At 42.6% G+C, this 21,667-nt stretch overlaps 1 protein-coding gene across 1 annotated transcript in view; it reads left to right on the top strand.

Moving 5' to 3' along the window:
• spen (spen family transcriptional repressor) overlaps positions 1-13,922 on the top strand; it is a 31,701-nt gene extending 17,779 nt beyond the window's left edge. The window contains exons 6-15 of the mRNA XM_080445655.1: positions 17-168; positions 279-404; positions 556-669; positions 1,535-1,648; positions 1,769-1,869; positions 1,988-9,824; positions 10,016-10,372; positions 10,487-10,681; positions 10,806-10,964; positions 11,652-13,922. Of these exons, the coding sequence (XP_080301781.1) occupies positions 17-168; positions 279-404; positions 556-669; positions 1,535-1,648; positions 1,769-1,869; positions 1,988-9,824; positions 10,016-10,372; positions 10,487-10,681; positions 10,806-10,964; positions 11,652-11,783 (9,287 nt within the window). The 3' untranslated portion in view covers positions 11,784-13,922. The remainder of the gene's footprint in view (positions 1-16; positions 169-278; positions 405-555; positions 670-1,534; positions 1,649-1,768; positions 1,870-1,987; positions 9,825-10,015; positions 10,373-10,486; positions 10,682-10,805; positions 10,965-11,651) is intronic.
• Positions 13,923-21,667: the final 7,745 nt, after the last annotated feature.

The following is a 21,667-nucleotide window of genomic DNA, read 5'->3' as shown; positions in this document are numbered from 1 at the left end:
GGACTTCATTTTTCAGAGACAGAAAGTGAGAATGAGTTCCGGCCCCTGGACGAGAGGATAGATGAGTTTCATCCAAAAGCCACACGGACGTTATTTATTGGAAACCTGGAGAAAACCACCAGTTACCATGATCTACTGAACATCTTTCAGCGCTTTGGAGAAATAGTGGTAAGCTGACATGCTGGCAGTTTATTTAAAAAGAGAAAAAACTAGAATATTATTATACTATGGCAATCACTGACCATGCATTCCTGTTTTTGATTTTTTTATTCCCAAAGGATATTGACATCAAGAAGGTGAACGGAGCCCCTCAGTATGCTTTCCTACAATATTGTGATATTGCAAGTGTCTGTAAGGCTATAAAGAAAATGGATGGCGAATATCTTGGCAATAATAGGTTAAAGGTGAGAATTATCGCTGCAATTCCCTTTTAATCATAGTTTTTATTGCCTACCTTGTGAATTCAATTATCTATGTATTATTTGTGTTAATATGAACTAGTTTAATTTCACAGATACAAATGGCTGAGACATTTGATCCTTTTTTTTTTTTCAGCTCGGCTTTGGAAAGAGCATGCCTACCACTTGTGTTTGGTTGGACGGATTGGCATTGAACACTACAGAGCAGTATCTTACTCGTCATTTCTGCCGCTATGGGCATGTTGTTAAGGTAACCATTTTTTCCTTCTTTTGCACTCTGCCATTGCAGTTCTCCTTGCCCTGTGTTAGAGCTCTTCACGGGTCCTAAAAGACCTGTGAAATTTGTTCCGAGACCTGATTGGTTCCAAGTTCCAACATTTCTTTTAAATGAGGGATCCGAACCCTAATAAACCTATGACAGTTGTTCTGAGACCTGATTGGTTCCTACATAAAATAAAATAAAAATGACGGACCCAAACCCTAAACTGGACCCATGAAATATATTCAGAGATCCGATTTGCTCCGAGACATTTCAGAACCGACCCTGCATGTTGTATAATATTATTTGGACCTGACCAACCTAATCATTATTATAATTGCTATTAAAATTGCCGTTCTACCAGTGGATGCCAGTGATAGGCTTCTCCATAATGGAATGTAGCAGCTACGTAAAGGCCTACAATATGAGACGCATACGTTAAATTGCATGTTATCACCTCGATGAAGAAGGAATCCATGATCACACACGTGCCCGTACCTTTATGATCACATGGAGACCCGCTTTCCCAGTTACTGAACTCGGTGAAATGGCAGCCTGGCATGCATGCGCAGCTCAACTTTTTACCCTCATATTACGCTGCAGTCCGCCTAATCATCACACATCAGTTCATGCTTTTCTCTCCTGATCAACACTGAGTATGGGTCTTCTCAGATCCACTCGGTATAACACATAATAATAATAATAATATGTTATTATATTACGAATGTTATGATTGTTATTATTATTATTCAGATAATAGAAACTGAACTGACCTGGAATAAAACTGACACAGTTCAGTTCAGGTAGACCTGTGAAGACCTATCCTGTGTGACAATATTCTCTCCATCTTCCATAGGTTGTATTTGATAGAATGAAAGGAATGGCCTTAATCCTGTACAACAACATAGAATATGCACAGGCTGCCGTCAAAGAGACGAAGGGGTGGAAGATCGGCGGTAATAAAATCAAAGTGAGTGAAGGAAAATCTCAAGAACTTATGGTCTTTGATCAAGTATAGTCTTTGTTAATATGCCAGGAGAAAGCTTTGAAAACGAATTGAATTGTAATTTTTCCTTTTCTTTTTTTAAAGGTGGACTTTGCCAATCAGGAAAGCCAGATGGCTTTCTATCGTTCAATGCAGGCATCTGGCCAGGACATTCGTGACTTTTACGACATCCTAACTGAGCGAAGGTTTGCATGCTTATTTTTTTTTTAAATCTTGTGTCTATTAATTTTAAATATTAAATTCTAAAGACAATATCATTGCAATTTTTTCATTCATGGCTTGTTTTGTTTTATTTCTTGCCAGAGATGAGCGGCGGACGCAGTATGAATTTCCAGCAGAGCGGCCGGCGGCGTATTATGAAAATGTACGAACGCCTGGGACATACACTGATGACCCGCGTCGTAAATATCCTGCCAGGAGTCGAGAATTCTATGCTGAATGGGACCCATATCAAGGAGATTACTATGATCCACAATACTTTGAAGACCCCCGAGAGTACAGAGAATTCAGAGCAGACCCATACGAGCAAGACATTCGCAAATACAGCTATCTGCAACGGGAACGCGAAAGAGAGAGGGAACGCTTTGAAACAGACCGTGGACGGGATCATGGGAGGAGGACAATAGAGCGCAGCCAAAGTCCATCTCACGTTCCTACTCGTCGCCCTGCCAGCCCTACTGCATCTCCATCACTGTCTGAGAGGATACCAAGCGATTCTGATCGTCGCGTTTGCTGTAGATCCTCAGAAAGAAGCGGTAGTTGCAGCTCAGTCTCCCCACCCAGATTTGAGAAGCCTGACAAGGCACGAGCTGAAAGGTACAACAAAACCGATAAGCTCGAAAAGGATCGGGTTTTTGAGGTCGAGCGTGTGACTGTGGTTGAAAAAGAGAAACGGGCTGGGAGAAAAGAGAGGGGGGACAAGGAGAAAAGTGAGAAGAGGCTGAAGAAGCTCAAGGTGGCATCACCGAGCATCCCAACATGTGAGACAGAACCTGAATTTGAAAGGGACATTAGCCCGGGTTCAGCTCTTCGAAGTAAAACTAGCAAGATCCTGAAGGAAGGTACCAGTAAAGGACGGCTAGATCTTTTGCCATGTGTGGTACAGCTAACACGTGTTAAAGAAAAAGAGGGCAAACTAATTGGTCATACTTTCCCCGAAAAACAAAGAAGAAGTGGGAATGACAGTCCAAGACTGGCGTCACCTTCAGCTGAGCAGCGGAGTCCTCCTTTCCACTTAGAACCTTCAAAAGGTGATATTGTTATTAAGCACGGAAAGGTACCCAAAGATAAAAGCATGGCAAGTCTGGTAGAGGTTGTTGAAAAGGATTCTAAATTGAAATCTAAAAAACATGGAAAATGTGAACTGGGATTTGACGGTGCAGTTGCTGTGGATATCGATCGTTTAGCTGCAAGGAAAAGACGTTTTGAAGACTCTGCTGGAAAAACAGATCGTCTGAAAAGGATGAGTGAGGAGGAGGATCATGGTAGACTAGGATTTCGTAAACTTGGGGATAGTACTAAGGAGATGGAGGGTGACAAGAATGTCATGTTAAAAGGGATGCATAAGAAGGACCATCGCAAAGATAAATCTGAGCAAAGGTTTTCCATTTACAGTCCTAGAGATGAACAAGACCCTCAAAGCAACTCTGTGGGTCTCAGTCTTGAGCTTCAGTCCCGACTAGGAGAGCTAACTGATGATACCACAGATCCATTAGACCCACCCTATCTAAAAACGGAATGTGGGGAGTTAAAAAACCTTAGCAGCTCAAGTCTCACAAAGCTTTGCAATGATAGTGGTCTTGGTCTGGATGTATTGAAAGAACAACAGAAACAGGGCTCATCAGAAATCAGTATTGACTGTCAGTACAGAGACATAGGGGAAAATGAGGAACAACTTGTATCACACTTTGACCAGTCTGCTAGCAGCAAAAAACTAATGGAACCAACTCAACCAAGTCGATGGCCCCAACATAAGCTTGGCGAGCCTGATAAGTTTGCCAAATCTGAAAGTCCACAAGGTAATGATAATGACTTTGAAAAGCACTGCTATGGGCTTGATACAGGAAAAGCAACTCAGGATGTCACAAATGATGATTTCCCTTCCTGTAAACGAAAGAAATTGGAGAATTTCGACTTGGAAATTCTCAATGCAAAAAGGGATCGTAATTTTGGATGTTCCCAAAAGTTTAGTGATGACATTGATCAGAATGTTGCAGCCGGAATAAGCTCTGGACACTTTTCTGCAAATGATGAAAATGCCCATCTTTCCTTATGCGTCACTAATAAAGAGCTGAAATCCTCTCCTTCAGCTGATGATAAAATATTCTCACACATTGAGTCATTGAAATACAACTTGGACTTGACAGCTAGTCGCTTTCATTCTCCTGATACTGAATTCTCCAAGCTTAAGACAACATTGCTTGGATGTGATGAGGAGTTATTGCAACGTTGGGAAAGACGTATTAAATCAGACTCGGTCAGGATGGAGATGACCATTCCCAGTGGCATTGTGAAACAAGAGAGCATATGCAAGCGCCTTGGTCACGATTTAGAGCCTGGAGAGGTACAGTCAGATTCAGATGACGATGATGGCGAGAACAAGCCTCATTCTCCAAAGACCAATACTTCCCTGTCTTACATCCTCAGGGAACGTGAGGAGAGGTTGACAGATCTGAAGCTTTCAGGTTCCTTGGAGAAGAATAAGTTTTATTCTTTTGCATTAAATAAGACTATAACCCCCGATACAAAAGCACTCCTTGATCGAGCCAAGACACTGTATTCGTCCCGAGAAGATAATTGGTCCTTTCTTCCCTCTCGCTTTCCAAGTTCTCACAGTTGTTCAGACAAGGAGAAGGTAGAACTTGCACCACGACCCATTCCTTCGTGGTACATGAAGAAGAAAAAGATTCGCACTAATTCTGAAGCGAAGCTTCATGATAAAAAGGAGGAGCTGAAGCCACAGGACCAAGAGCGGCAAGAATTATTTGCCTCTCGTTTTCTCCATAGCTCAATTTTTGAACAAGATTCACGGCGTTTGCAACGTCTAGAGCGCAAAGATCATGATTTTGAGATGGGAGTTGGTAGGCCTCTTGCTAAACCAGGGGCTACTGAGGTACAACCAGTGTCTGGTGGAGCAGACACACCACAAGAGCCCATAGTTCTTTTCCATAGTCGTTTTTTGGATATCCAGCAACAAAAGGACAAGGATCACCCTCCACAAGATGCTGAGAGTGTTGTTATTAAGGTGGAGATAGAACGAGATGAGTTCCAGAACGGTGATAGTGAGATGCCTGTCAAGGTATCTGAGCCAGTACTGAAAATGGATGACAAATCAGGTAGCCCCTCTCTAATCTTGCCAGTTTCACCATTTGCTTCATCCTCCAGAGAGATGTCTCCATCAGAAAGGAAAGAGATCGTAATTGCACCCGCAGAACATACAACCTCTGTCATAAAAGAAAAGGCAGAACATGTTCTTGAGGTATCCCCACCACAATCTCCTCCTGTGGAAGATTTGAAACCAGTAGCCATTAAACCAACTATATCCCCTCCACCAGTACTTTCAGAGGCAGATTCTGAAATTAAACCAAAAGTTGATTCAACTGAACTGAAACTAAAAACAGAAAACAGCTCGACAGTGGAACATAACCCTCTTTTGGAAGATAAGCCCCCCACTCCTGGTGGTTCCTTGAGTAGTTTTGAGTCTGCTGAGTACCCCTCCTCAGAATATCCAAAGCTTGTGGAAAAAACTGAAAGCATTAAGACAGAGAACACCGAGAATCAAGAATCTAAACACATCGTGGAGCCTCAGGAAACTGAGACACACAATGATGTATGTATGCCAGAGCTACAGGCTGAAATGAAACCATTACCAAGCCGAAAACAGCCCAAGAGCAAAAGGACCAAGTCAAATGTGTCAGTACTACGCACAACACAACCTTGTCAAACTGCTCCTAATGAGAAACCTGCAGTCCGGAAGAGTGAACGAATTGACCGAGAAAAACTCAAAAGGGCCTCATCTCCTAGAGGAGAGATATCAAAGGCATCATCTGAGCCTAAAAACACGGCCAAGTCGCCAAGTCATGCCTCAGATTCAGAACAAAACATTGAGTCAAGCTTGATCCACGGGAGGACACGGCGTAGAAATGTCCGATCAGTTTACGCCACGCTGCCTGATGGAGAGCAAGCTGGGAAAGAGGTAGTTGAATCATCCCGCTCCATGCGCAAACGTGGTGCTGATAAAGAACAAACACAGCAAGAAACTCAGAATCCATCTGTGATTCGTGGGAGAGGTCGCCCACCTAAAAGGGGAGGTAAGCGGGGAGAGGATCAGTCACCAATAAAAGGAGATCAACAGAAAATGATAGAAGAAGACTTGGACACCAAAGAGCCCTCAATCACAGCTTCCGAGGGTTGGCGTTCACCCCGTATTCAGAAAGTGCAACAATCTCAGCTCTCTGCATCTGCTGGGACCTTGGCTAACAAAAAAGCTAATAAACAGTCTGGGAGAGCTGTATCACCCCCAGAGTCAGTTAATGATATTGCAAGCATTGATGAGTCGGACACTAAATCTCAAGTCGAAGAATTAGATGGGAATATTTCAGAAAAGGATGGAAACATGAGCTCACCAGTACACGGAAAGGAAAAAGAGCTAAAAGATCAAGGTGGAAAGAGCTCTGCTGAAGAGGACATGGAGAAGTTGGAACCTGCTCATTCAGAGAGAGAACCGCAACCTGAAAAGAGCGGTAAAATAAAAGTGCCACGGTTGAAAAGAAATACCAAGCCGGGTTCTGAAGATAAATCACACAGCCTAAGAAATCTGGAAATCCGTGTGAGTGTTGATGATGTTAAAGGTTTACTTCCTTCGAATGAGGTTGAATCTGAGTCATCTATGACAAAGTCCAACCCAGCAGAACAGGAGAACCAGGAGAAAAAGGACACAGATATTCAGAAAGAAGCAGTGGAGCTCAGTCCACAAGAAAAGGAGGAAGATCTATCAGAACCTGAACCCCCTGCTGATCCAGCTGCTGCTCTTTTGGCAAGGCAGATGGAACTGGAGCAAGCGGTTGAAAATATTGCAAATTACGCAGTAGAGCAACCACCTCGACCTTATAAGGAGCCACCTGCAGAGCCACCTACCGTACTTCCTCCTGTTGTAGTGGAGCCAGAGGTTGAAGTTGAGGAGGAAAAGCGAGCTAACCCTGCAAGTGAAACTGAACTGGCAGCTGCCATTGATTCTATTACTGCTGAAGATATATCTGCAGATGCAGATGGATTCACTGCTCCTCCTACTTACACGGATAGTATTCCTACCCCTGATCCCCCGATATCATCCTCCTCCAATGAGATTATGGAGCCTGAAACTCACTTGGCCATCAACAATATTCTTGCTGCAGATTCAGATGTGGGAGTATTGACACCATGTCCAAAAGTGCTTGGGACAGATGCTAAGACGGCTGAACGGCCTGTCACAGTACCTGGAGTACCGCCACATTTACCTGAAACACCCAAGAAAGCAGGAAAGGCCCGAGCCAAGACTCCAAAAAAGTCAAGGACTCGTAAGGGTACACCGAACAAAAAAAGTGAGGTTTCAGAGCCCGTGTCCTCTCCAGTCAAGCTACCAGAGTCTATCCCAGAAGATCTAGAGACTGTAAATTCAAAGGCAGCTGCTGTTACAGTTGCCTCAACAGCAGCAGCTTCTGTGGTCACTTCTGCTGCAACTTGCAAGCGCGACATTACAAGTGCAATGACTGTAGAAACCCCCAAAGAGGCAGAGCAACCTGTAGTGGATCAGCCTGTACCCCAAGAATCTGCCTTTCACACAGGTGCAAGTAGTAATTCTAATTGTAAAAGACGTCTCCAAGCAACAGAGGTATCTGCCCCCATACTTGCCTCCCCTCCTGCACGCACACCACCTATATCTCAATTCAATGTACCTCTACAGAGGCCTGGCAAAATTCCAGTCTCCCCGGATTGGGTTCCAAGATCTGAGGAAAGTCGAATCCATGTAGCTCCTCCTTCTCAAGTTACAGTGGTAACGTCCTCTGCAACAGTAGTAACTGCACTTGGAGCCCCTGCAGGGAATCCAACAATGCCCCCTGACACCAAGGCGTCAGACATTGACCCTAGCTCTAGCACCTTAAGAAAAATACTAATGGAACCTAAATATGTGACTGCGTCAAACAGCAATGCCATCCCCACCACCATGGTGACATCGGTGCTGTCAGACCCTGCTCGGATGTCAGAAAATGAAAATCCCTCGGATGCAATGAGTTCAAGGCACGGGCATCTTGAAGAGAGACCACCTTTGCCACCCCAGTTCACACACCACAAACCATCTCCACTGACCGAGTCCCAACAAAACTGTGGGGAGAAGGTGCAGCATTCAGTCATTTCGTCTCCTACTACCTCAGTTATCAGTCGAATTCCATTGCCCTATGACACGGAGGAAACACCCCGGATTTCCCTAAGCAACCGAAACACTGGCCTGTCACACCCCAAGCAGAAATTTAGGTCGAGTGCTAATGAGAATAGCCGATACCATGGAATGGACACAGTGGAAGATGCAACCAGAGGACGATCTGTTGTTGAGAACAACCCTTACAACGCAGGTTCTGGCCCTGGCCTAAGGGTCAATACATCAGAGGGTGTTGTCGTTCTCAGTTACTCGGGTCAGAAAACCGAAGGACCACAGAGGATGAGAGCCAAAATTAGTCAGATTCCCCAAGCAAGTGCTGGCGACATAGAGTTTCAGCAGTCTGTGTCCAAATCTCAGATTAAGCAAGAGCCAATCACTCCATCATCCCTACTGCCAACCACGAAAGGACCTCCAACACCCACAGCTTATGGGCACACAGGGGTACTCTTAACTGGCCAGTCCTACAACTCCCAGCCTGTTATTTCTAGTATTAAGCATGAGAGTCCTGTATCTGATAAAACTGAAGTTGTGTATCACACGGGATCCCAGGGTGGGGTGGTTAAGCTTTTCCAACAGCCAGTCAACAGCTCTCAAGTCTTGATGTACAACCAAGCTGTGATACAGCAGCAGCATGGAAGAAGAGGACATGGAGTTGAACCTGTACCAAGAAAGATGGACATAGGCAAGCCAGTTCAACAGTCTAATCTAAGTCCAATCATGAGTCCACATCACCCCTCACTGGCTGGAGCCTGCATGAGCCCCAGTCACGGCATCCCAACTGAACGATCAGCTCCACACCTAAAGCAAGAACCCCAGTCGCCACGAAGAACTGTTCACTCCCCTTCACCCTTTGCCAAAACTTGTCCCCCAAGCAGTTCTCCCATTGGCACTTCCGTTGTTCTGGGTCCTGGCATACCTCAGTACCATTCTAATATGCATCACCCACACCCGGAGCAGTCGTCTGTCATAATGCAACCTCTTAATGCCACTCAGTCAATGGCACATGAGGTCAGGATGAACACCCCATCAATGTCGGCAATTAACTACGGAAGACGATCTGATTCTCTGCCGTCTCCTCGCCCAGGGCCTCCGCAGCGCTCAAACACGCCTCAGCCTAATATAATAAGAGAGATGGTGCTGCAGTCCCACCCAGGGCCCCAGTCAGTGACATCAAGTGGTGGAGGCAGCAGAGCTGAAGAGGACCCGAGGCACTTTCATCAAGCACTGAGCCGGTCTGCAGCACCTCAACTCCAGCCAGACGTAATGATCATGCAGAGCGACCACCGGGGGCTCCACACAGGTTTGCGCTTGGACCAGTATAGAGACATCCACCAGCGCATCCTCATGCACCAACATCAGCTGGGAGAGCAGGCCGCCTCAGAAGTACGTCAGTCTCGCACTCCAGAGGCTGGAACAACCCCCTCCAGCAACATCGCTGTGCCATCTAAGAATCCCTTAGTAGGCAAAAGCATAGGACCAACAGGGAAAGAGATGCCTAAACCATTGGAGGGGAAGATGTCACACCCACCCCATTCCGAAAGTAGGATCATGGGAGTCCATCCGGCTGGTTCTGTCATGGTGTCTCCTCAAGGGGTTCAGCTGATGCACCCAGGAAACTCTGGCTCCTTCCCGGTATACCGGGACATGCAGGGTTTCCCTTCTCAGTTTACAGGACATACTTCAATGGGACTAAATCTGGCTCAGCGAGGCATCACACCATCACAGGTTAGGGAATAAACTCATATTTCACATTCAGCATTTTGATCCATGTTTTTGTGGAATTCCTAAAGTTGTCATGTGCATCACATATTGGTGTTCCATCCACTTGCAGTAATGAATCCATCTGGTTTGACTGAGTATGTATATTTGTATTAATCCATCTTGTTTGACTGAGTATGTATATTTGTATTAATCAGGTCCCTACAGATGCTGAGCTGGCTCACCGAGGCAAATTATCTCAGTCACTCTCAGCCAGATCACTCGGGGGAGGAGACTCCAATTCTGAGAGTACCCACCTTCGCCATTCTACCTCCATGGAACTTTCACACCTGTCCCGATTTCAGAGGGATGCAGTCTCACCATCATACCAATCCCCTATGTCATCTCCCATGGCTTTTTCCCATAAGCCAGATCTATCTGTCCAGAAGGGCCCACCAACCTTCCTGCAAACTCCTCCAGCAGCAGCACTCACTTCAACTTCATCGCAGATGAGACCTGATTCTAAGCTGGAGCATTCTGGACACCGTTCCATCGACATGGTGCAGCTTATGACGGTATGGAGTCTGAGCGAAGAACAGCATTTGAAAGAACCTTGCTCATGATATTTCTGTTCAAGTCTACAAGAAACAAAATGTAACTTCCTTCTTGTGATTTCTTTTTTTTTACAGAAATACCCAATTGTATGGCAAGGTCTATTGGCACTAAAGAATGACCAGGCTGCTGTCCAACTGCACTTTGTTTCTGGCAACACCATATTGGCACAGTGCTCCCTGCCACCCCCTGATGGAGGTCCTCTGCTTCGCATCGCCCAGAGAATGAGATTAGAGGCCTCCCAGCTGGAAAGTGTGGCCCGCAGAATGACTGTAAGTGTTTTGATTTATAAAGTTAATTGAAAAAGTGATACTGGCTACGGATTTTACTTCTCAAATGATGCATTTCCATATTTGTTTATTATTAAGACTTAATTGCGGTTGTCATCCATGACAGGTGGAGAATGACTACTGCTTGCTACTGGCCCTGCCCTGTGGTCGAGACCAGGAGGATGTCCACGGTCAGACACAAGCCCTTAATGCAGGCTTTATTACCTACCTGCAGGCTAAGCAGGCAGCTGGCATCATCAACGTCCCGAATCCTGGCTCCAACCAGGTATGCTTTGTATTAGTTCCCATAAGTTTGCACTCTGTCCGTCTGCCCAAGATCTTGTCTGGAACACATCTCCTATACCTGATGATGCCTAGGGTTATCAAACTTTATCTATGGTTGCATGTAGAGTAAGGTGAATACCAGTGTCCACACATCAAATAGAGTAGTACCGCCTGAATACCAGCGCCCACACATCAAATAGAGTAGTACTGCCTGAATACCAGCAACCTAGGCGCTCGGGTGGCGCAGTGGTAAAGTCCCTGCCCACCACTGCCTGAGGTTGTGGGTACGAATCCATTGCACATACTCCTACGGGCTGGGGCGGCACCTGTCAGTGGGGAGTGTTGCGCGGGAGGAGTAGGACGAAGGCTCTACGTCCTCCTGGTGGGGGCTCCTCACTGGCAGGTGAGTCCGTAGGATACAGCAGCAGTGAATCAGTTGGCATAACGATTAAATTGGGGAGAAAAAAGAAAAAGGGGGTAAAACATTATTGGCTACTAAATAAAAACCAGCACCCACTCGTCAAACAGAGTAAGCACCGCACCGCTTACTTACACTGGGTGTGATTTTTGAATATTACCTGGGTTGATGATACAGTACATACAGTACAGCCTTAAATGTCTTAAATATATGAATATTGCCACACTGAAGAAGCTATTTCAGCATGTCGTCTCATCTTTCAATCCACAGCCAGCCTTTGTGGTGCAGATCTTTCCACCGTGTGAGTTCTCGGAGAACCATCTATCCCGCCTGGCCCCGGATCTCCTCAACAGCATCTCCAGCATTTCGCCCCACCTCATGATTGTCATCGCCTCTGTGTAAATTACCTCCATTCTTTCCAGAACCAAGCCAACACCAGCCTTTTTGGACTCATCCAGTTTTGAAAAGCTGGAAATGCCTCATTTTTTAAAAATGGGTTTGACCTTTTTCTTTTTATTGATTTAAACATGCACTCACTTTTACTTCTTCACGTCACCGAGTCCTTAAGTCATCCACCCACCTCTAATTCCTGAACTCTGTGCCTTTACTGAGAGCACATGGAAGGGTGGACTGTGGAGATTTTTGATTATCATTTTTGATTGCTCATTTCATTTGTGCATCATCAGAGGTGTTGCAGATCGCATCCTGAATTTCAAAACTTTCAAAAGGGGATGAAGCACCTGATCAAAAACCTCTGAAGGGATATTTTTGCTTTCTTGCTTTCCTCGAAATAATGATTGTGATTTATTTTACTTTCTTTTATTGAGAACCGATCTGATCAGTCATTGCACTATGTTAAGAGAAAAAAAAATCAATTGTGAACTTTGTACAGATTTTGAGTATTAAATGATTCATGTTATGATATTAATACTCCAGTTGACCAGCCATGTTTGCGCAAGATAAAAGAAAATCTTTGCCAGGAACAATGATTGAGAATCATGTCAGCCTGATGAATCATCACACCGCTTTGCTCCTTCGCCAACAGCCAATGTTCTTCTACTTCATTTCCAGAGTCAACTCTGTTCCTCAAGTGTTCCTTCCCCGAGGAACTCATGAGGGGATGTTTAAGAGTTGTACAGTTTACACTCAATGCCTCAACAGGGGACTATGTAAAGAATACATAATTTGTTTATTTTTCTTTGACTCTTCTTTAAGCCTAAGGACAATTGTGAAACTGTAAATATAAATATTTAAAGACTGAAGAAATGTATGGAGACCAAGTGGATTATTTTACAAGACAGATCATCCAATTTCGATGTTTTATTTAGTTCTCTCGTGTTTTTGTAATTTTCGTCTGTTTATTTGGTTGTTGTGTTTTTTAGGGTGGGGTGGGGATTTGGGGGAGGAGGGGAACGGAGAAATGATCCCTATAAGTCCCAATGTTCACACACATTTGTTTCTTAATTGATTCTGTGCCAAAATGTCTTTTTGAAATGCTAAAAACAAACATAATCATAAACTAAACGAATGAGGGAAAAAGAAAATCAGAACCTATTTTCATACTTGACTTTGTATTGCCAATCAGATGGCAGAACTGGTTTCCCTTTTCTTTTTGTCTTTCTTTCTTTTGTATTGGTCACCAACTCAGCTCTGTTACCGCAGTACTATTATATTCAGAAATTCTATCCTCATTCATGTCTATGAAGCAGTTGTATTAGAAGCTGAAGTGCAGCTTCCTGTTTGCCATACTGGTCTACATAGTCTGTATGTGATGTTTGTCCTTCACTGCCCCCTGCTGTTTGTCAGAGCATTGTCCTCCCATATGTTTGTCCTCCACTGCCCCCTGCTGTCTGTCTGAGCATACCCCTCCCAGATACTAACAACTGTAGCCTGAGGATTGTTAGTCAATGGCCTCACAGCAGTTGAGCATGCTTTATTTTGAAACTTAAAGGGTGAAGTAAAAAAAAATATTAAAAAAATCATAAGGCAAAGAATGTGACTTGAACTGTAAATCATGCTGTCAATGGATGTTAGTTGTCTGTTTCCTATCTCTCCCCTGAGCTAGTGTCTCCTTGAGCCAAGCTGTAAATAATCATGTCCTAAATCTGTGCTCTTGTGAAATTTTTTGTTTTTGTTTTGTTTTGTTTTTGTCTCTCTTCAGGGTCCTCATTTATGTTTTGTGTGACAAAACAAAGCAGTCTGAAAGAGACAGAAGCTAAGGTGCGCAAAAACCGATGCTGAAAGTAAACCATGTCAGTTTTGTGGTGTAAATATTTCTATGACTGCAGGCTGAATACTCTCATGGTTATGTTGAAGGCACTTATAATTTTTGATAAACAAATGAGTAGAAAATATGAAAAAAAAAACTTAAAGGAAAAGAAAAATGATTAATCTTAAAACTTTGTCTTTTGATCAATCTTCATTTTGAGTGTACTTTGCTGTTCCTCCATGAGGACATTTTAAACTGTAAAATAAATGGTTGTTTAACATACTTCTACAGATCATTAAATGGTCCATAACTCTTTCTTTGTGGTTGTGTCACTTGCCTCTAGGAAAATAAAAGAGAATGATGCATTGACATTTATGTTTTGGAAATGTATTTTATATACACCATATACTTGAGGTTGGGATTTTTTTATGGGTCATTACCCCTAGTCTGCTCATAATCCCTGTCTAACGTTGGATACGAAATCTGATATTGGGGATATTATTGCTCTAGACCAGTGATTCTCAACCTGCGGGTCGGGACCCCCAGGTGGGTACCCACATGCTTTTTGGGGGGTCCCCAGGTGACAGTGAAGTGACAATTTAAAGGTTCACCCAAAAAAATACTTATTTTCTATCAATTACACACCCCATGAAGCCTTGATTTCATGGATTTATTTTTGTTTTTGTGGCATTCCTAAGACAATAATTTCATGACCGTGTGTATTTCCGGTAGAGACACAAATAATCTACTTTGTGTCTCCTACCGGATACATTAGCCGGTAGGAGACAGGAATCAAATTATTAGCTTAGGAATGCGACAAAAACAAAAAAGAATCCATGGATTCAAGGCTTCATAGGGTGTGCAATTGATAGAAAATAAGTCATTTTTTGGGTGAACTCCTCTTAAGGACTTTTAAGACCTTTTTAAATATAAAAATAAAAATAAAAAAGCCCATTACTGCATCAAAAGTGATCAACAAACTATACTAGGCCTATAAAAACTGTTTGTCAAATAATATCAGAAAGAGGCAAACGTTTTTTTAAGCCGAATCACAAGCTCACAACACCTCACGTTGTGAGGAGTTGTGAGCTTGTAGATCTGCTATTTTATTTTTTATATTTATCTGTGGATCCGAGTCAAACTAAATGTAATGCCTCAACTCCTACAATTCCAAGTGCTTGTCAGGGTGGGGGTGGGGTCCACCAGTTCAAATTTGATTATTTTTGGGGTCACTGCCTGAAAAGGTTGAGAACCACTGCTCTCTAGACTAACCTGTCAGAGTGTATAATCCTTAAATTGCACCTGAGAAATCTGGAATACTTCCAATAATATTGTAAGTGTTCCACATTCTATAATATTCTGTACATTATACAATGTTACCAAATAGGTTATGTTTTAATTGTTTGTTTTGTTTGTGATGATATGTCTGTTATCTGTATAGGAATTAGGAACTAAAACCTGGGTGGGGGTGTGATGAAGCAACACAGGTACAGAGCACAGAATCGAACCCACCAAGTCACAGTGTTGTGTTGATTGATTGAAAACTTTATTAACAGTTTGCAAATAGTACAGTGGTACGATTATACATGCGTGATTATGGTCCTGTGTATTCAATTCATCAAGTGTGACTGAGCCACCACTGCACATCAACTAGTGACCTTTTACAGGAAGTAGGCCTAGTTACAGCAGGGGTGGACAGCGACTAAGTGCATTTACTTTAGTACTGTACTTGAGTACATTTTTTTGCATTTGTACTTTACTTGAGTATTTGTGTTTTTGGATTCTTATGATTTTCACTCCACTACATTCCAAAGACAAATATTCTTTGGAAAATGTTTAAATGTCAATACAGCAATGGAAAGAAAATGTTCTTTCTACTTTTGGATACTTATATTATTATTATTATTATTATTATTATTATTATTATTATTATTATTATTATTATTATTATTACTATTATTATATAGTACATTATATTAAATTATATTTGTATATTCTTCAAAACATGTACTTTTGAATACTTAAATATTTTAAAAAGCAAATACTCCTGTACTTTAACTCGAGTACAATTTTGACAGAACAATTTTAATTTGTAGTTGAGTTCTATTTCACCAGGAATATCTATACTTTGACTCAAGTACTGGGGCCTGGGGCTCAGTTCTTTGTCCACTATTTACAGGAACCTTCTTTTTCTCCACCAGGAATCAACACCTGTAGTAATCTAATGCTGCAGTTGTCTCACCAGTCAATAGGTGTCAGCATACACCCATACAGAACGTCTGTCCAACAACACACCCTACCAGCAAACTTTGACTTGCTCATTAAAACACTAGGTATCATGTGCAGGGACAATGTTTCACGCAGCAGTCAAGTCCTGTTGAGACCTTTTAAACTCCTAACTAGAGTTGTTTGTTTTTGTTTAGTTGCTTGCCTACAGTATGTTTTGTTTCCAACCAAGGACAGGACTGGGTTGAACTCTGGTCTACCTACCACTGTGGTACCTCAAAGTAGCAGATGGGTGACCTTGGCTTGTAAGCCTAAATATAGGCCTGTCTCCCTTGTTCAGGAAAGATTCACTTATGGCTATTTGGGTTGGATTCCTGTGCAGGAGACCAAGGTTGTAATGCTTTTTTAGGGGGTAAAAACAAGAAGGTTTTGTTTAAAGGTTAAAGCTCTATATTCTGATAGTAATCATTGCAGTTTAGAGTTTTTGTTCAGTAGAGGTCTCTCCAGCTCTCCAGCTCTTTAGTAATTTTCAGTTCAGGATACCAATTTAATACCACATTTATTCATGTACTGTACTTAAGTATACAATTCTGAGGTACTTTTACTTTATCTCAGAGCCAAATATTGTCTCCACTACAATTATTTGACTACTAATTACTAGTTATTATTATTACTACAGATTTAGATTATACCACTTACGCTCTATTTTATACTTTAGCTATTTGAAAATAGCTGATCTACAAGCTCACAATGTGTCGGGTCGTGGCTGTGATGCTATATGTTCGTGTAACAGAGTATTTCTAAGTTAAAAAACACCACTGCTTAGAGATCACCTTTGACTTATAGGCCTACACTCCGTCCATCGTACAATGGTGTCACTCGCCGAAAATAACAGATCTACAAGCACACAAAATCAGGCTTTACCTGCTGGCACTGTTTAGATGCAGGATCAAGAGATGGGTTCCCTCTGCCTAAAAAAGTTAATTAACATCACTAATTGGCAAGTATGGCCCTGCTCAGCTATAGCATTCTGTGCCAAATAACATCCATATGAACTGTAAAATGATAGTAGACTACTTTGGCAGTGATAAAATATGTATTCTTAAAAAAGTATCATGTGTTCCTTTCTCCATTTGAGAAAACAACATATCAGCCACAGCAACTTCTAAAATGAGAATGAGAGCCAAAAACAGACAAAGTTGCTGTTTCACTGTGAACCCTGAGGCAAACTGCTCCAAATCTTGGGGAATTTTAAGACTCTGGCCTGAACGTTCGGGTTTCCGGCTGCTCCCGTCAAATTCAAGAGCACACTGGCCTACGGATTCCTCAGAAGGATGCCTTTGGGGAGTTAGTGGCAATTGGAATTCCATTTGGGAATGTTTGGTGGTCGAGGCTGCAGGGTCTCTCATTATATTATTTGAGAGTGCTCTTTAGAGTGAAATGAATGTGCTTGATGGCGTACACATAGCCTACTTAGAGGAGACTCCAGCAGTACTGCATTTGGTTTTTGTACCGCTCAAGGTCATCAGAAGATGATGCAGATATTAAAACAAAATGCCAGCGTCTTCCTTGAGGGGCTAATAAACTGTTGTATTGCCAGCTGTGATCCCACAAGCCTGATGAAAAAGTTTTTGTGTAAGTACTTGTAAACATGAAACTGAGTGGGGCTGCAATATAAGTGTGCCACTGGATATCTAAAGGAGGATAAAGCCTTGCCTAAACCCTCACATGCTTTACTCCTCTCTCTTATTATTACAGCAGAAAAGAGGGAGTGTGACCACACTGAGGAGGTGAAGCATAAGCGATTTATAGTGCCTTGACAGGCCAAGACTAGGAATGTTAATTGACACTGTAGTCGCAGCGTGAGAAGAAGCAGATCGTGGTGGGACACAGCAGTGAAAGGGAAGACGATCGCAACTTAAGGAGAAACTCAAGATGGTTCCCCTCACAATGTTCCTCCTCCTATTCTAGACTGCCAGGGCTTCTAAGATTACAGGCTCTGCCTCTGAGCACTGAAGCAAAGCTGAGGACTTATGTCCTTGTGCTTAATTCAGACCTTGTCCATATATTCCTGCTCAGCTCTCCCTTGGATTCTTTGCCACCAAGTTGACATTCCGAAAACACAGATTTAGCAATGTAAGGAATGTAGAAAATTCCAAGGTTGGTTTTTGGGACATTGATAAGTGCTAGTCTTCGTGTTTTGGTCCCTTTGGCATCGATATTCCTACATTCCATGCTAATGTTGAACTATTTCTTCCTTGGACATATGACAGCACACGATCCACCAACTAGAGATGATAAAAAAAAAGAAGAAGAAATTGTTACTTTGATCACTTCACCACAGCTCTGAAAGTGTGATGGTGAAACATATCAACTTAAACTGTTTATCAACCTGCAGGATGTAACTGGACAGTCATTTTGGGCTTGATCATGCAGCCCTCCACAGAAATTAGCAGATTCAGCACACATAGCCTACTGTAGATGTGCCAATTTCGTGGTAAATCATGCATCGAGCAGGGTGCAGGAAAATAGCAGATCTACAAGCTCACGTGTCGCAACTCAATGCATTGTGAGCTTGTAGATCTGCAAGATTATATTTATTGCAGAGCAAAAACAAGAGGGTCCCTACTAGTATAGAGCCCTGGGGTACTCAGGTCAACTAAGTATAGGGTTAAATAACCCATCACCATTGAATAAAAGGGACAGGGTCAGAGGTTCTATTGCTTCTCAGGGGACATCTCAGGGTTTCTTTTTAAAGGTGTGAGGTAGGAGTGTCTGTCTGCTGATCTGCTGTGTTGTTAACCATTCTTTGGAGAATGTTTCCCATCCATCTCTTGCTCTAGGCATGGCTAATCTTAACCACCGATTTCCAACATGTTGTTTCTCCACAAAAACGATCTGATTACACAGCACTGAAACTACTCTAGTAAAAATTGTACAAATCAGAATCAACTGCGATATAAAAAAAACGTTAGTATTTATTTTAAGTATATGTTTATTTGGGAGGGACAGCACATATTAATGAACACCACACATACAATGCAATGTAAATACGCAGGATTGAGCAAGAATGCTAATTTCCATCCGTAGTCCCCATACAGAAAACAAGCAACATTACAAAAAGAGCACATATAAACATTACTAAAAGGGTACAAACAAAAGAGAAAAAAGCAACAGTAAAAAAAGGCCTAGTTTTTACCTAAAATACCAGAGACTCATAGATTGTTCCAAATTGCGCTTCCTTGAACTTAAAAGTTCAGTTTTATAAATTCCTCCATAGGAAGAGGGCATAAACCATGTAAAGTTTTAAACACGGCACATGCCTGTTTAAAGAGCTTCCCGTTATCAAAGGTAAAAAAACCTATATATTTTTAAGATGCTGCAGTGATGGTACCTATGTGGTTTTTTATCAAATACCTTTATGGCTCTGTTACGTAGCTGTTCTAGGGGCTTGAGTGTCGTCACACCTGTGCAAGACCAATTTGTGAAACATAAAGTTAAAGTTGACAGTGTTGGAGACCTTCTTGATGTGACTTTTAAAGGTTACATACATTTAGACCTAATTGTTGCTTTTGACCACATCATTCTTATTGATAGGTTCAAGCAGTGGACATGCCTCTCAAGAATAGCACTAAACTGATTTAAATCCTACTAACAGATCAAGACTTGAAAAGAATCTCAATCCAGAATTTCTCATCAGAAAAATGTAATGTTCCATGCGGCATGCCATAAGGCTAAATTCTGGGTACGCTCTTCAGTATATACATATATTCTACCACTAGGGGCCATCATCTGGAAGCACAACACAGATTGTCATTATATGGTCTCTAACCAACATTAAATCTTAGTCCCCTTGAGAATCTTACAATTGTTAGGGAGAAAAACTGTACTCACAATTAATTACACTGTTACAACATGTATGTTATCATTGACTCTGTACCCATTTTCCTTCAACATAAGGAAGATAACAAAAAGAAAGAAGAATATGAAGAATATTACAAAGTTCAGACCTTTTCTTTCTCCCCCTGAGACTTGTGCATTTGTTAGCAGGCTGGGCTGCTGTATAGCTCCCAGGTCTTCCCGAACTATAAAACAATTACAACGTACAGAATGCTGCTGTCAGGGTTTTAACTGGAGCCAAGACAATTAGCTCACATCACTCCTGTTCTTAAGTCCTTGGCTGTACTGACTTGCTACCTATAATTTTAGAATAGATTTTAAGATCACTGTATTGCTTATACTGTAGATATTATTCTGTATGTACTCGCTCCTGGTTATTTTATAGATATGCTGACAAAATATGTCCCCGAGGGACCTGTCAGATCCACAGACAAAGCTGCCTTTTGCACTCATGGACCTAAACCCTGGGATTGTCTCCCTCTCTATTTAATGACAGATGCATCACTTGACCTACTTACAGTAAAACACACTGTTATTGCCTTGCTTTAACGTAGAGGCAGTTACGAGCCTACTATTTAGGACTGGAAATTCTGATGGAGTTTCATGTTTGTTGAAGAAAGTAGCACACAGAAGTCACAAAGGGTTGGGGACCCAGTAATTACGTTCAGGAATGTATACATTGTCTGGGAACACTAGAAACTTCTGGTAAATACAGTCTGGGAACTCTAGAAACACTAATGGGATTAGGCTACTGTGATGTGCACATGCAAATGTGGAACAGAGTCTTGGTATGCAATACTCCTAATGAAGAAGAGTCAGAACGCAGTCGTTAAAGTGGAGGAAGAGTGGAATTTATTCATAAGATAATTTATACCTATTTTGGAAAGGGGGGGAATCTGGTTTCTCCAACAAACATTCTGCAACGAACAGTGACATTTGTAGCGTTTGTGGCGCCCCCTATGGGTCTAAGGGAAATCACTTTTGGCTCTGTCTTGTTTACAGGCAGACATGATCCAAAGCTCATCACTGATTGGTCCAGTGCTTTGTGAGATTAGATATGGTCAGACAGACAACAGACAGACAGACAGACAGACAGACAGACAGACAGACAGACAGACAGACAGACAGACAGACAGACAGACAGACAGACAGACAGACAGACAGACAGACAGACAGACAGACAGACAGACAGACAGACAGACACGGCCTTCTGGCCTGCATGGGGGAACAGCCTGGCTCGCTCCTTCAACTTTCTTAGAAACAGACCTCATGCATTGGGGCCAGTAGTGTTGCCCTGCGGGGGTGAAGATGGGGCAATCATCTTCCATGTGATAGATGGAAGGAAACAGATGCGTCGCTGACCTCTCTCTCCTTTTGAGCTGTGAGAGTGAAGCCGGCTGTGCTGTACACGATGATGTCGGCTCAAACCTAACTTGTACTCCATAGTATGATGGTGTCGTGTCACTGCCAAAAAGCACATCTACAAGCTATAATGTTTTGTTGTTGTTGTTGTTGTTGTTTTTGGTGTTTTGCTGTGGTTTATCCAGAGTGTTTCGGGAACATTATGTAACTGTAGGGCCTCGTGAACTGGCTGTGCCTTGACGAGTCCATTATGCCTGTCATGGGGGCCTTCCAGTCAGGCCTGGGCTTTGAGGGTTCTTCTGATATCTTCCGCTGGCTGAACCACTGCTGCTGGGGCGACGCCAATCAAGCACTGGGTGATATGAATTGTCATGTTTTCTCCAAATTAACCTCTAACCCTTAATTACGGTTTCAGTTCTTTTTAGGGCCTGACCGATATATCGGTTAGGTCATAATCATTTGCGAGTCAAATGTGTACAGTATGTGTGTGTGTGTGTGTGTGTGTGTGTGTGTGTGTGTGTGTGTGTGTGTGTGTGTGTGTGTGTGTGTGTGTGTGTGTGTGTGTGTGTGTGTGTGTGTGTGTGTGTGT

Source organism: Gymnoscopelus braueri (genome assembly GCF_963280865.1).
Source record: "Gymnoscopelus braueri genome assembly, chromosome: 12".
Classification (NCBI taxonomy): domain Eukaryota; kingdom Metazoa; phylum Chordata; class Actinopteri; order Myctophiformes; family Myctophidae; genus Gymnoscopelus; species Gymnoscopelus braueri.
This window is presented reverse-complemented; position numbering and strand designations above follow the sequence as displayed.